The 15,763-nt window shown below is 39.1% G+C and overlaps 1 protein-coding gene across 4 annotated transcripts in view; it reads right to left on the bottom strand.

Moving 5' to 3' along the window:
- Nucleotides 1–218: 218 nt before the first annotated feature.
- The window catches only part of LOC117605448 (telomerase-binding protein EST1A), an 83,574-nt gene continuing 68,029 nt past the window's right edge, over nt 219–15,763 (bottom strand). For 2 of the 4 annotated variants that reach the window (XM_076687981.1, XM_034326811.2), the window contains 4 exons: nt 12,483–12,645; nt 6,075–6,295; nt 5,427–5,511; nt 219–4,571 (listed from right to left, as the gene is read on the bottom strand). In XM_076687981.1, the coding sequence (XP_076544096.1) occupies nt 4,402–4,571; nt 5,427–5,511; nt 6,075–6,295; nt 12,483–12,645 (639 nt within the window). In that variant the 3' untranslated portion in view covers nt 219–4,401. The remainder of the gene's footprint in view (nt 4,572–5,426; nt 5,512–6,074; nt 6,296–12,482; nt 12,646–15,763) is intronic. The other 2 variants (XM_076687982.1, XM_076687980.1) reach the window with 1 other exon arrangement.

Below are 15,763 nucleotides of genomic sequence, written 5' to 3'. Positions count from 1 at the left end.
AATAAATGATTAGCCTAAAAATTCTACATTTGCATCATAGTCTTTCATTTCATTATCATTATCATCATCATTAATCGTCGTCGCATCGCTTACTCTCTCATTTTTTCTCTCTCTTCCTGAGACGAAACACAAACGAACCGTGCTTCCGTTCATTACATTATTTTAATTACTATACGCATAATATTGATATTGCGGGAATCTTGAATAAAATCGGTGACGAATGGCGTACGTGTGTGTCTTTGTATACTCATTCTATAGTCGAGCGTTTTCATACTCATTCCTAGATACACATTCAGGGCATAAAAATTCATCCGAAAACAATTACTATTTAAACATATCTTTTTTTCCATTAAATCGCACGTGAAACATCGACGTCCTTAAAAAATCTACATTTCTTTTATTCTATTATTTTTTTGTTCGTTTATATTTAAGCAGACAGCGTAGAATCAATCATTCGTGACAAAATTTTGAAGGTTCTACTTTGAGGGAATTACAATTAAACATAAATTTTTCCTTCTGTAAATCATTTTCTTTTTTTAAATTCTTTCATGCCAATGCACGAACCATCGAAATCAAAGTCATCAAATTAAATGAAGCACCACGATAACGAGGAAACGTCGTCACCTCGCCACGTTATTGCACCACGGGGAACTGTTAACGAACGAATCAACGGAGAAACAGGGATTCGAGTAAGGATGTTCATAAATCTATTCGATTTATTGCTTCGTAGCATCGGTAACGATCGTTTCCATCGAACACGATTGATTCTGGCTGCCTCCACTCGTTTTTCTCTGTCGCACTCTCGCCCCATTTACCTGTCAGAAGAAAAAATATTCGAAGATTCGTGCAGGGAACGACGATTTACATTGATCAGGTTCTAGGAAGAATCTTTAACCCTTTCACTATAAAAAAATATCAGTAATAAGTACCCTTTGATAAATAACTGTAAAAAATCAAATACTGAAAAATTTATCATGAAAATCAAATAATTGTAATTAACATAAGATGTACTAATTTAGAGAATTATTATTATAATTTTTTTAAAAAATACTTTCACTGGTTTGCCTGCTAAACTTCCAAAGTGCCAATGATGCTGAAAGGGTTAAAAATTTAATTTTAATAAAATGGTGTTGAAGGTGGAAATGTAAGATGGTTGAGTCTTCGAAATCTTCTTCGAGTATCTTCAGTTTCTTCTACTGTTAGGGAAAATCATATCGTTAATACGTTCCATGCCTGGAGGGGTCACCGACGACCCGCGACAATCGTTAAAAGTAAAAAATTGTATTATGAGAATATTTGAACTAGAATCCTAATAAAATAATGAGATGTTTCTAAGACAGCTCGCTTTAAAAATCTTCTAATTCTACGCGACACAGAACGTATTAGAACATCCTCAAAGATAAATATATCATTGAGCTAATCGTCTTCCTACGTATACATGCTAAACAATTAAAAATATAACATTAATAGAAACGATGGTATATAACTAATTACGATAATTAAAAAGAAAAAAGAACGAAGAATTACATTCTGCAGTGTACGTCTGTTGATCGTTTTCAGTTTTAATCGTTCTCTCTCATTCGCATGATGTATTAATTAAGTAACTATATAGTTTCATTGAAGAATAAGGACATGTAAAGTCTCTTGAAACCCTCGTTTCTCACTTTCACACTTTGTTCGCCTCTCTCACTCCTTTTAATTAGATTAATCCATGCAAATTGTCTCTGATTTGGTTGATTTTTTTGTTTTCGTTAACACGATGACTGCCGTGGGAATCACTGATACCGGGTCCTAAAATTTAACATCTTGAATGCCGATGGAGTCACCACTGACCCCTCGAGGAAAACAGAATAGAATATTATAGAAAATACAAAAATTTCAGGCTTAAATTTAAAAATTAATTATCTGGGGGCAATCAACGTGTTAACCTTCTGTATCCCACAATAATTGTTTTTTAACCAGCTTCACGTAATTCTATTATTCCTGTTTTACTTATTTAATCGAAGGTGATGATTCATTATAAGGTGCATCTAATTATGAGGTTGAAGAGCTATAAGCATGAGTGCAATACTGAGATATCTATTCTTTGCGTACCATTCGATTAATTAAGATCGTTTGCGGCTAGTGTTAATATCGAGGATTTTAAAGAGAAATTGTGGGTCACAGGAGGTACTAATGGAACGAAAGGAAAATAGAGATTGCTAAGAATCGTCACCGAGAAATCTGTAGGTAATCTAACGTTTTATCTGAATTGAAGCTAATGAAAAGCGTTTCTAATTACTTTTCCATTTCACGAGAAGACAATTGATTGAATAATTTATCAACCAAACCATTCTCGTTCAACAGAAATGGTGCCAACCTGATTAATAAAATCTTATTAATTTAATCAACAATTTATTTATGGAAATGTAAAATTCATTGTGTCAATAAAATAACAAAGTGGTGGCTATTTGGTCAATTTAAATAGCATCAATTTCATCAACTAATGATAATTTTAACTAATGAGGTTAACACCAATTTGTTGTACAAAATAGTGCCAACTTGATTGATAAAATGACATTTAATCAATGAAAGTGGGACAAGAAGGAAATATCTATTTAATTGACTAAATCACACAAATTCAATTAAGAAAATGACACTTCAAATTCCAAAATAGACTTCTGTCTATTAGATCGATTTTTAATGTATTCAAATTTAACCAAGTTAGCACACAAAATGGCTATTTTATCATCGAAAAGAACTGTCTCTATCTCGTTTATTCTGATGCGTGCAAGTGTGTCGATTAAAAAACTGACGATCGCAGCATGCTCGACAAGAAAACGCTCGCAGTCGCTGGAAAACGACGAGGATTCGAGATACCATATTGATGGCTCGAACTTACGAAGTTAACTGAAAATGCAGAAGCACACAACTGATTTGTGTCCGTGGTGCTCCACTTGAAACGATCACAATTTGTGCTGTAAAAATGTATCCTCGTCGTGCGTAAATTGCTATAAAAAAACCTAGTATAAATTCCTCTCGTAACACTTTGCGAATAAAATATTTAAATACTTAAAAACAAAATCCATAAAAATTATAATTTTCTTGATGAACAATTGAATTACCAATGCCTATACAGAATAAAATCAACAAATCTTTGTAAAATGAATAATTTAACAAAATCTTCGCAAGGTGTTACAAAAAAATCTCTATAAAAAAAAGGAAAACAATGACATAAAATAAAGGCATCGAAAGAAAATTGGAAATTACGTAAAAAATAGAAGGAAAATATTTCGAAAAGAAGCAACAGCTAGCCGCGCGAGATGGTCATTGTCGGAGAAATGGAGGCTGGAGGCGGCGAAGGGTAAAAGGAGAAAGGAGAAAGAAAAATTAATTCCAAAAAAACGATTCTGTACGAGTCTCTCGCTAAGGACGGCACGATAAAACCGAAAAGAAAAAGAAAAGGGAAAGAAAAAAAAATAGAGAGAAGCGAAATGAAAGGCAAAGAACACAAGACGGATTCCGAACGCATCCTCCAACGACCGCATACGGCGTATACAATATTCAAAAGTGCGTACAAATATATACATGTAGATATACATATATCTATATATACGTGTGTGTATAGATTGTTACAAACATGATAAAAGGAAGGTACACAAAAATGAAGCCGGCCGCGTTGGTGGCGGTCGTCATCGATAAAAATCAACCAAAAAATATTCACGTGTGTAAAAATACCGACGCTTCTATTTAATCTATCTATATATTTATCTACCTATCATTCTCCTTTTTATTCTTTCTCTATCCTTTCAATCGTATCTCATCGATCCGATCACCTTGTTCCTTCGATATCTCCCTCGAAACCCTACACGCGTTTCCTGCTTAAACGCCTTCCATCGTTCCTTACCATGCTCCAAAGTAACTTCCGTTCCCAATTTTCGTCTACAGCTTTCGATGGAGAAGCTTGGTTTAAAAGATTTCACGAGAATACTCGCGCGCGAATCCGCGCGGTCCCCTCTTTACGATTCTCGACTCGCCTCGCCTAGCTTCGCCGATTCATCGTGGATAAAACAACGCGACGAAGCGATTAATCCGCTCGTTTCTAGTATCCTCGCCGTGCCGAGAAAGGAACGCGTGACCATGAAAAAAGAGGCACGACCTCGACAATCAGGACGAACTTACGTGAACGGAAGATCCGTCGCACGCGCGTGACAGCTGATCGGCCACGTTTTACTTGGGGGAGAAGCACACGATGAACATCCGCAAGGACGAGACAACACATCCTCCTCTTTTTTCCTTCCACGATCTCCGTTTTTTTCGCGTCGATGGTGATGCTGGTTGCTGTTGCTGGTCAAGTTTACTCGGCGGGGGGGTTTAACGGGAGATTTTTCGTTAACGGGTGTGTTTGGTCGAATAAAAATCTCAGCCGAGACCGGCCCATTGCATGAAGTCGGGAACCTCCCTTACGGGAACGTCCCTGGCCAAAGCTTTCACCCTTAAGTTCCTGTCCTCTGTCAATAGGACCACTTCCCTTCTCAGTCGTCTTGGCTGACCCTCTTCTGCTCGAATCAAAGGTATTGATTCGTTTACATCTAGGGGGATGATTTTGAAAAAAAGAAATTTATTTTTTTAACTGACAGCTGCTGAAAGAAGGTTCTGAGCAGGAACTGGGAATGAAATTTTCACTGGGAAATTAGTGACATGATGGGTCCTGATTTCAATTAACCCTCGGACGACGGACCATGGAGAGATCTCTAATTATAATTTAATTCAAATATCTGTTGATATACGTAAGTTTGAATCGCGATTGATCCCGATGGCCAGGATAAATTCTGAATAGCATTATTACATCAACGATGTAAGCTTAAATTGAAAAATAAAATAATCACACCCTCGATAATTATTCTTACACCGTGTCCTTCAAGATGTTAGTAATTCGTATTATCGTATACCTTACTAGACACAACCACTTTTGCTACAGTAGAGAGTGTAATTAACACTCGGAAGAGCTTACTCGTTGAAAAGCAAATCGCTTCTTTCAGCAAGCAGTCGTAACCCGGTAAAATAAAAAGGGAGCAAAGTAAGAAAACTATCTCTAAAAGACGTCCATAATTTAAGCAGCAATACGGTTTCAATTAGTCAGCCGCCTTCTAATGAAACCGATTTCACTAGGTGTCGATCCCACGACCAGGAGGAACGGGCAAATAATTAGTAGCCTGTTCGCTAATAAATTCCGCTCTGATAAGGAACGGTAAAAGTTACACGCGCTCGATCACGACAAGGCTCGAGAGAGCACTGGCCACGCCGATAACGGTTAATCTCCAAGCGAAACGAGCGCCACGATCAACTCCGTGTATTAATCGCTATCAGCCCCGTGGAAAACGTTGAAACGTGTTCAGGATACCTCTTCCACTCGGAGAAATACGAGGCTGCTTTTGTATACGTACCTGCATTCGCTTGATCTTTGTTGGCCGCCTTGCAGAGGCTCAAGCACGTAGCCAGTATTCTGTCATCGTTTCTTGTCAGCCCGTCCTGCAACAGAATTGCAGATGCTCGCTTTATTACTCGAAATGACACGAGTTTAGTATCGTGGGAATATTCAATGAAAGACTTTCTTTTCTCCTCCAGTTGCATTTCGGTTTGATAATTCACGTTACGAACCGAGTTTCCAACATCCTCCGGAGAACCGAACGAAAAGGGAAGAGATGAAAAAACGAGGAGGAAGAGTGACGGAATAAAATGAAAACAAGCTCTCGCGGCACTCGTTATCTATTATTTGACAGATCGAGGTTCCTGTTACGATCCTATCCTATCCATGTACCATGCGTGTTACCAGCGAGATAAGCGTCAGACCGAGAATGCGTGCCGCACCAGAAGTTACCACACCGCGAGAAGAATTTATCTGTGCACCACGTGGGGGGTTCTCTTACGTTCCTCGACCCCTTATCATAACATTCGCGCTTCAATGAACACTGGCAATCCATTTATTTTTCTATCAGTTGTTATCCGCCACTTCTTTCCACAATCTGTTCGATTTCTTTTTTTCTATATTCCTATCGGTTGAACTTTATCTCAAATAAAGATAATCGGTTTACCTTGTCAACATCCTCTTCCACGGTGAATGTACTAGAAGTAAGGACAGTTCCTCTGGTGGTTAAGCATCTGATCGCTGGATTTCTGCTTCTAGCAAAGGCCAGAGCCACCTTGGCGCTCTCAGCCACCCTGGCCACGTGCTCTGGGTCCAAAGTCGCCCTCGAAGCTGGAGGACAGTCCCTGGCATCGGCACCCCTCGCTAGACCCTCGAGCTCGTTCAGAACTGCAACAGAAATTTCAATATTCTGTCAGCTCTTATAGAAAATTCTTATTCTGTTGAAAACAAAGGTTCTTGTTGCTCGATTGAAGTTTGAAAGTTTTTTTTTCTTCTTGTTTTGCTCATTCTATGGAAAAATGCAGTGATACCCCGTTGAGAGCTGGGCTGATTTGCCACTTGATTTAAGGGAATGGGGTGGAGAAATTCTCTCGGGAGGGGATGAAAGTTTTTTCATCGGCTCCGTTGCTCGAGGAAAATGAGTCGACGCGGAATTTCAACGAAGGGCCCTTTAATGGTGTTTACTCGGACTTTGTCAACCCCCGCTGCGTAAACGTACCACTAACGAACTTTTGTTGTGCGGACGAAACTGCGAGAACAGAATGGCACGAGTTCCTAATAGTATACTGAAAGATTGATGATTTATTCCTGGGAAAGTTTTGGACGTTCCTGCTAGATGAAAATATCACGTTGTTAGTAACATGACAGATGTTAAGGTAGTACCAGCTTCGATACGTCTGTCTTTTCATATCAAAATAGTCTAGAAAATCTAGTAAATAATTTTCCAATACTGTTTCGTAAAGTTCAATAACATTAGATTTTAGTACACTGCTCAGATCTACTTTCTTCTTGCTTGGATCAATAAATCCTGAAGCAGTTCGCGAAAATCTGTTTTTTAAAATAGATATCGACCAGCCTCAAGAATTATAGATAAGCCAACTATCGAGTTCACGATTTCGTTCGTTTCAAATGTAGAAACAGATCTCCAAGGATCTCGTGCAGGAAGTGACGGGTCAATAAGTAATGAACGAGCAATTTCTGGCGTACCACGGAGATTCGATCTGAGCTTCGTTTTTCCCGAGATATTTTTGTTTAGCTCGATCGACGATGGTACACGAAATGTGTTTCAGGTCTAAATGCAGAGATTTTAGGTGGCTAAAATTTTTATTAAATTTCTGTGGATAACTGGCTCGAAAATAAAACATAAAAATTAATGACAATTGCTTGGAATAGAAGGTTTTAGTTAAATGTAGACGCGTAATCGAATCCAATTATACACAGATCCTGATTTAACTGATTAATTAGTAATGCGATCCTCTATTTCAATCTCCCATAACCGAATAATGACTACGAGTTCGTAATTCTTAGCCGAACTGATTATTACATTTTCCTCGGGCATATATGATTTTTTGGAATTTCTTTTTTCAATTTTAAACACCACATTTCATATCGAGACACCGGGCGACGTTTAATAATCAGGGAGCAAAGTCGCGTCGCACAGAGGAACAATTTTCGAGTGTCTCTGACAAGCGGTAATTGGACTGTCGACTGCTGGAAATACGTGACAGGATTCCACACATTTCTCCGCGCCGTTCGCAACCGGATTTTAAATAAAACAATTCCAGTTCGAGCTCGCGAATTTTATTACGAGCCGACACTATGGAGCAAGAATTTCAAAGCCCGCCTCCACTTTTGTCTTTCCGCGTCTACAACTCATTTCTAACTTTAATTAATCGTCTGCTCGATAGAGGAGAAAATTATTAATCATGCAAAACTCCCGTACCCTTCGTGGACAGCATATACGTAGACAGACGGTTCAATAAAATAACAATGACCTATTTCCCATCGAACCCCACACTACAGGACTCCGTATGAAACAGGATTTCAGGAAACTGCATCACTGGATACTTAAATACACCACATACCACTGTCATAAAGTCCTGCAGGGTGGAGGCTCTTATTAGGTAAAAGCAAATAGGGTGGTGCCGATTGATGCTGATGGCATCCAGCTGAAAGAACGAACTCGAGAGCCATTCTCCCGCGACCACCATGGACATCGCCCACGTACCGATCGTGGCTAGACAACGGCAACGTGGTCCAATCGCCGTACGTTTCAGCCAGTACACATGCATTCATGTATGAGCCGTGAGAACCTAACTGTACGAACGTAACCCGTTGTCGGAGCCAGACAGACAGGCCATTGCTGGCCTGGCTACAGGGTCAAAGGGCACGACGTCGCACGAATTTGCATGGACGCACACTTTCGTTTTTCGGTGCCAGGAGAAAGATGACCAAAACGTGTCGAGGCAAGAAAGTTTAATATAAAAATGAAGAAAATGGGAAAATTTTCATGAAAGCACTCCATGGTAATCTGACATAATCCTTATACTAGCAATTCTTCGAGGAACACGATCATCCCTCGATACAGTAACTCTTCACAAGAATTCGTTGGCAACTTTCTTCCCTCCTCGGTCCAGATAAATTAACCCACTGTCAGATTCGAAAGCGAACCTCCACAGGAAAGACTTATTCTAAGGGGGTGAGCACCCCTTGGACCTCGTCGAATAAATTGTTCCCAGTGATGTTTAACCCGCCAAAAAGTTCCGAAGAATCCTCGACCAGACGTGTTTTTCTGCCCTGACTCGCCCGCCCCTGTACGTGTCTTTTCCTCCGTTTCCCGTTCACCCTCTTCGAGACCACCCCTAAAATCCGATAATCGACTCCCGTGTACAGGGTGTACTAAACTGATAGTCTCTTTATTTCATAACCATCGTAAAAAGAATCTTTTTTACACTATTATTCGGAAAATACGGAAGGTGAGTTTTATTTCATAAATGGAACTCCAACTGGTTTTCAACGGATAGAATTTAGAAATTTATTTAAGAAGCAGCGTCAAACATGCACACCCTGTATAGCAAAGAGGTAGGAATACCGAGACACAGCAAACACAGCCACCCGATTCGAGGGCACTTTCAATTGGAGATTCAACGACATTTGGTATGCATTAGCCTACCCCCATAGCAACAACCCCCTCGTAGATGCAGCAGACATACGACTCGATACGGATTCGCTCGATCTACGATGGCTGCATTCGATTAGAAAGGAAATTACTTTCTTGCAAATGCTGGCCAAACTGTGTAGGTATTTCTTTTTATGCGATAGTTGTATCGCTTGGAAGGGGAAGGTTCTATTCCAAGGGAAATTCATGACATAAAAGTATTACAAAATATTACTTATTATACATAAAATTAAAGTTTAAAGTTTGCTGAAAAACGTTTGCAAATCGATTCGATCAATTGAATGCAAAAATTTATTGAATTCCGACCGAAATTCATCTTCTCGTGTATGGAGGGGAGGATTTATAGGATTCAAGAAGGAATGCTCGTACTCGCATCGTGTTTCTGCGATAGAGCAACCCTTCTATCTTTAGAGATTAGAATATAAGTTGTATCGTTGCTCGGAAATGTACAAGGAGTAATCGTAAATTAACCCTTTGATTCCAAATACGGAAATTTTCCACTTTCATTCGTATCAAAAGAAATGCCTACGTAATTGACAAATTTCAAATTCACTTATATAAACAGTTCTAAGAAGAAAAAACTGAGAATTGCAACATTGTAACGACCGATACAAAAGATACTTTCTTCCAAACGCACAGTTAATCGTCTTTACGTCACCGCCAAAAATGATAATGATAATAGCCCAATTTTTGCACAATCGTACACGATGTACACCTAGCTCCATTCAAATCAATCAACTTGTCACATTAAACTAATGTCGCATTAACCAATCCCGAAAATTTTAACGATACAATAATTCTCCTCGCTACATCACTGTCAAATCAGAATCTAACGTTCACCAACCAGACATTAGACGATATTAATTCACCAGGATGTCCCTGTCACGCTTTCAACGCTGATCTATTACAATTGTATAACGCGTGACAAATTGTTGGCAACGCAAAGAAACATCTTCGGAGATCATCGACCAAAAAACCAACACCTGCGTCCACTTTCACCGGCAAAATTCGCAAGGCCAAAACCACGTATATCGTCCTTGTTCGTCATGATGAGCCTGACCTAGGTCATCTGGCTAATGATCGAAACAAGTGGACGTTCCGCGGGGATCATCGACGTAATCGACGATAACGCAACCAACTTGGGTGCCTCGGAATCGATTCGACTGAATTATCGAACCAATCGCCGTTAATTTGCAATCGTGTAACAATGATTGATGGAACTATTTCCGTTTCGTACGGCCTTCAACGCCCTAAGCAAACTCCTCCAGGGATCATCTTCCTTGGGTTGTTTTTCAACGATGGTTTTTTGTTAAAATATAAAATTAGACGAGAACGATGGACTTTCTATCAATTTGTATGAAAATTGAAAGGGATTTATCGAGTATCAAACAAAATACTCGATGGGTTCAAATGGAGCGAGGTACCGTCTTCCTATTGCTAAATTAGAAACTAAAACGTTCACTTTCTCTCCCTGGTTAAAAAATGAAAGTTTCTGCTAATTTCACTTGTTACAAAGATACAACGTCTCATCAAATTGCAAAAGTAATATGTCCTTAAGAAGAACTTTTACTAGTTTCGTCCGTTTGTCTGTTCAAAGGATCGTCAATTTCGCATCTTCCTTTTTTCTCAAACGATCCTAACGACTGATTTCTTTTTCAAGGATCTTTTTGGTGACTTTTCAACTTAGCTCGGGGGGTCGTTGGCGTACGCTGGAACACATTTACCATCGCCTAAGGCTACACAGCCAGCACGTTAATTCGACAGTTACACGAGGCACGGTAATTGGGTAATTGCTATGCTAAAGTACACTCGTGCGTACTGGTAATTACCGTCCACGTTCGTCTAACGGACTGTCGCTTTTGCTGGTGAAAAGGGAAACTTCTGGCTCCGATCGAACATAGTATTTCTGAATTCGAGGGTTTCGTTTCTCTGTGATTCCTTTTATTTAAATTTAAACGATTTCAATTATCATGTCATTATCTCCACGTTAAATTCCGATAAACCATGACCCATAAAAGGGTGATCGCAGGAATCATCCATTCCGTAATATCACCCAGATATGGATGACGTGATAGGTAATGTGTTAAAAGTATCGCCCCAGGGTGATCATGTCATCGAGAGAATACCATCAGCAGGTCATGGCATGGGTCAGAAGATGCGCAAACATCCGACTCACCTTGCGATGACAATCACCATCGTCATCGCTTCGTTCGTCTCGTCCCGTGTATAGAATCATCCTGATAATTGTCCTTTCGTTTGCTTAATTAATCGAAATTCTGATAATTTATTATTCGATCGACACGGTATTGACCCAATGGCTACATAGTTTCGTAACACGTAAATTGAGACACAAATTGGACAATTTGCTACATAAATTTGTTCATCGTTTAATCAATCGAGTATTGCATGGATTCGCAGTTCATTAACACCGAGATGATAAATTGCGATAAAATTGTTTAATGATGAGCGTGAAACATTACGCTGAAGACACTCGAGAGTGAAATTCTGATGAGAAAATTAATTCCATCGAGAGGATGATGTTAATGAACGCGAGTGAAATATTGTTCGATCACTCATTACTAGGAATCACTCACGATCGGCTAATTAATTTATGAACTAATGCCTGCTGCGAGCAAAATAAAGGGTAGGATATTAAGAGCTTAGTTCGGAAAATCTTAAATTTGCAAATTTACAAAAACGAAAAGTGTTAAATTAAAGGTTTTTTACAAATTTACAGAAACGAAATGGACTAAATTAAATTTAAAATCCTTAAAAACGAAAGGTAATAAATTAAAAACTGAAATATCCAGAATTTTTCCATCTGAAAATCCATAAACATTCGAGGATGGGAAGGGGGAAACAACTCGTGGGAGGCGGGTTTACGATGTATTTCGAAGCTCGATCGATTCGCATTCGACCCTCCCTTATTTTCGGCGAGCAGCGATCCCTCGGGATGCGAGCGAGAGTCACGACCTCCTCCTCCTTCGTTATTTATCGGCGATTATTTCATACGTTTTACTTTTTTCCCACTACGAGCAGACATTATTTCGGACAACGTTAACCCACCTCCCTGTGCTCGGGATAATCGACGACCTTCCTTTGTAAAAATACTTTTAAAGCGAGAGAGATAGGACGGGGGTCAACCGGTTCAGAGACGCTTCTGGCGACTGTGCTGAATTATTTAATCTCATCCTTGTACTTTCTGACTCGTATTACGAACAAATTGGCTTCCTTCTTCAATAACACAGATAACCCCCCTGGACTTTCCGAATCGAATGAAACAATTTAAGATTTTCAAAGAAATAATATTTCTTATCAAAACAAGCGGATTACCTATTAAATTTAATTTGCAAGAATTCGATATTTTTTGAGAATAAAATAAAATTATTTACTCACCCACAAGCGGCACCATAAGCGTATAAATCGGTTGTGCACCAGAGGTTGCCTTGGTGATATTTTGCAACTGTGGCAGATAGTCGATGAAACAATTAGTGTCTGGAACCAATTGCCTCGGTCTCACTTCGATTTCCACAGAGACTGATGAATTCTGCAAGATTTGCTAGAACATAGAAGAAAAGGAACATCGTTAATACTCTGACCGAATAATTTGATCGCATATCAGAGTAGTGATCGTCGCGATTGAACAGACGGAAAGCACGCGAAGAATCCGGCGACGAGCCTAATTGTTCGTGGGAGCACACTGATGGAATGCAAAAATAAGGCTCCCGTTCCATCACGTCACCGTGTAAATGTCGTACACATGTCCAGGTGTTATGCGACTTCTATCATGGGGCTTCGCTATTCGACCAAGAATCTGGGTGGAGTTGATACGAATTTTTTGCATACTTGATCAAGGCCATATATGATGGTATTTTGTAATACTGAGCAGTATTGATGGTACAACATTTTACGAGTTCCTATACTTTAATTACTTATTTTTACTAATGATTTAATTCAACAGCCCTTGAAATTTGCAATGATCAAAAATCAGGAAGAGATTGATACGAAATTTGCATAATTGAAGAAACAAATATATTCAATGAAAACATGAATTAATCGATAAAGTAAGAGGGGAATAGGAACCTAGTACCACGATCAATTTCAATAGGAAAGTTTCTTGATGATAATGTCGCATGGAACACTCGATTATACTCCGCAGACACTTGAATAGCTACAAGTAACGCTTAGCTCGTGTAGACAGCAAGTTGGCTGAATGAACGAGGACACCTGCTTCGATATTCAGGTGGGCACGTTCAGTATATTCATAATCAGCTACATTACACGATCATTCTGGTTAGGAGAGAAGTATGAGGTATCGAAAGGGAAAATAGTCAAACTAATCTCTAGTCGCCAGATCCATAGCACACCTCTATTGAACACCCATAATTTTGTTAAATGAATACATCATTCTAAAGCATTTTTTCATAATTAATTACTGAATAAAAATTATAGCTTTTTGTAATGTAAAATACTCCACGTCTGAAATGAAACTATTAAAAAGGAGAAATTCTCAATCTCCGAAGAATAAAATATTAAATATTGAAGTTACGTCTGAGAGTAATAGACGGTATTTAAATGAATCCGATAGGACGGTTGAAAAGTTAATGCACCTGAACGACCGGCTGGTATATGGAGAGCCATGTACCGTGAAAACCGAAAATTATTCACCGAGGCGAGTAATGGCGTTTGAATGACGATGCATAATAAATTGAACGTCGTTGAAAATCGTCTCGCGCCGCCAGTATTACGGATTCCTAGGTATTTTGGGCACCAGTGAATTCAGGAATGTTAGCTTTCTTCGAGCCAACAACGTACACGCTGTACATGATAATTAGCCGCGGAAACGGAACGCCTTATTCAAACGTTAAATTGCTCGAGTGATTCTTCACATTACCACTTGATTCTTTTTAACGGTACATTCAAATTTACTGGACTCCTTGCAACATTCTACATTCTTCGCATTTCTACTCACCGATTCTTTCGAAATAACGATATGGTAATAATATAATTTAGAATAATTAATCCGTTATATAGAACGAAGGAATTTTGCAAATAAATATTCAGTTCCATAGAAATTTCTCATTTTTTTCATACACTGCAGAGCATAACTTGGCTTCAAGAGTTCTGCCGCTTTAAGCAACGACTTCTAAGTATTAATGTATTAATATTTATGACCAGATACAATATCAAATGAGATTTTTAATTGCTGTAATTTTTATCCAATCTTAAGATTAAGTGCTGTTTCGCTCAATCTTTTGAGTTTTACCATCATTCCTTCACACGTCACGCGACGGACCACCGATATCGAAATTACTTAAAAAAGCAGTATCAGAAACGTGACATGGAGACGAAATAAAAATATCCATCCGTTTTACTCCCGTTTAAAGTATTCGCGAATTCCTAAACGATCGAACCCGTACCGTTGCCCGTCTCCTCCCTTGTCATCGTCACTTTTGCTTCGTCTTCTGTCACGTCCTTCCCCTCCGTCCCGTATACCCTCCGTCGACGCCCAGGCAGCACGAGTGGTTCGTGAGAACCTACCTTGAATCACGCACCGCGGCTCCAACGCCCACGCATATTAAGCGTGCCCGCCTCTAGGAACAACGTAAACGTTCAAAGCTGACGCGGAAACCTACTCGCGCCGCGTTAAGGACAGGTTCACGGCTCGAGACGCGTGCAACGCTCGAGCTCGCTTCAAACTAAAGCTCCGACGAAGGGTGCAAATTGAAAGCTTTTCAATTTAGAAAGTCAAAAAAACCGGAAGGTTTTAAAAAAAATTAAAAGCTTTTAATTTCCACGCGCTGTCGAATAATCTTGATTTCCGAAGAAAAATTGCACGACACCTGGAATCGAATCCGGAATCGAGACATCACCCTATGGGAACGCGATCGTGGCATATTCCCGCGACCGCGAGAAATTTCATTCACCTTCCACAGAATGGGAATCAATTAACGGGATTATATATCGCGGATTCCAGCGCAACGACACATAACGATAAGATATCATAATCGACACCATGGCTTTCCTTCTCGGCTGAGCAAACGATCATAAACCCGATAACTGGGTCAGAACGAACGGCTCCCGATCCGTCCGATTTCCTGTCGAATCGTGAATAAATAACCGCGATTATCGAGCAGAGATACAGGGTCGAAGTCATCTCGGTGTGATAAATCGCCGACCGGAAATAGTATAAACGATCTAAAGAATATTGTATAATTACAAACACAATTTAATATTGATTGGTTTGTTTGAAATTACACGATTTGAAAAGTAATAAAGTAAATATTAATTTGACGTAATGATATCTCATAGGGCGTATACTGTTTTTTCTTCTTCTAATAGAATATTACAACGCGTTTGTTTATTATAGTTCATAAAACCATGCATAAACGCAAACAGCCATTTCTATTCATTCTTCATTTTACGAATCTACGTAGGAGTATGATGCCCTGGAACGTTTTATAACCGTACCGCGGAAACTTTTAATTATACTATCATTAGTTGATTTTTTAACGAAACGAAATTATCATTCTCCTGATACTAAAATCTTCCCAAGGTGTATCTACAACTTGAACAACGTAATAAAACAGAAGAGGAGATCAAAGTCAAAAAAGCGATGAATTAAGTGTCATAACATTTCATTTAACAGCTCAATAAAGAAAAAATACAAAAATTTT

This window comes from Osmia lignaria, chromosome 3 (assembly GCF_051020975.1).
Source record: "Osmia lignaria lignaria isolate PbOS001 chromosome 3, iyOsmLign1, whole genome shotgun sequence".
NCBI lineage: Eukaryota > Metazoa > Arthropoda > Insecta > Hymenoptera > Megachilidae > Osmia > Osmia lignaria.
The sequence above is the reverse complement of the archived record's forward strand: the minus strand, read 5'-3'. Positions and strand labels throughout refer to the sequence as shown.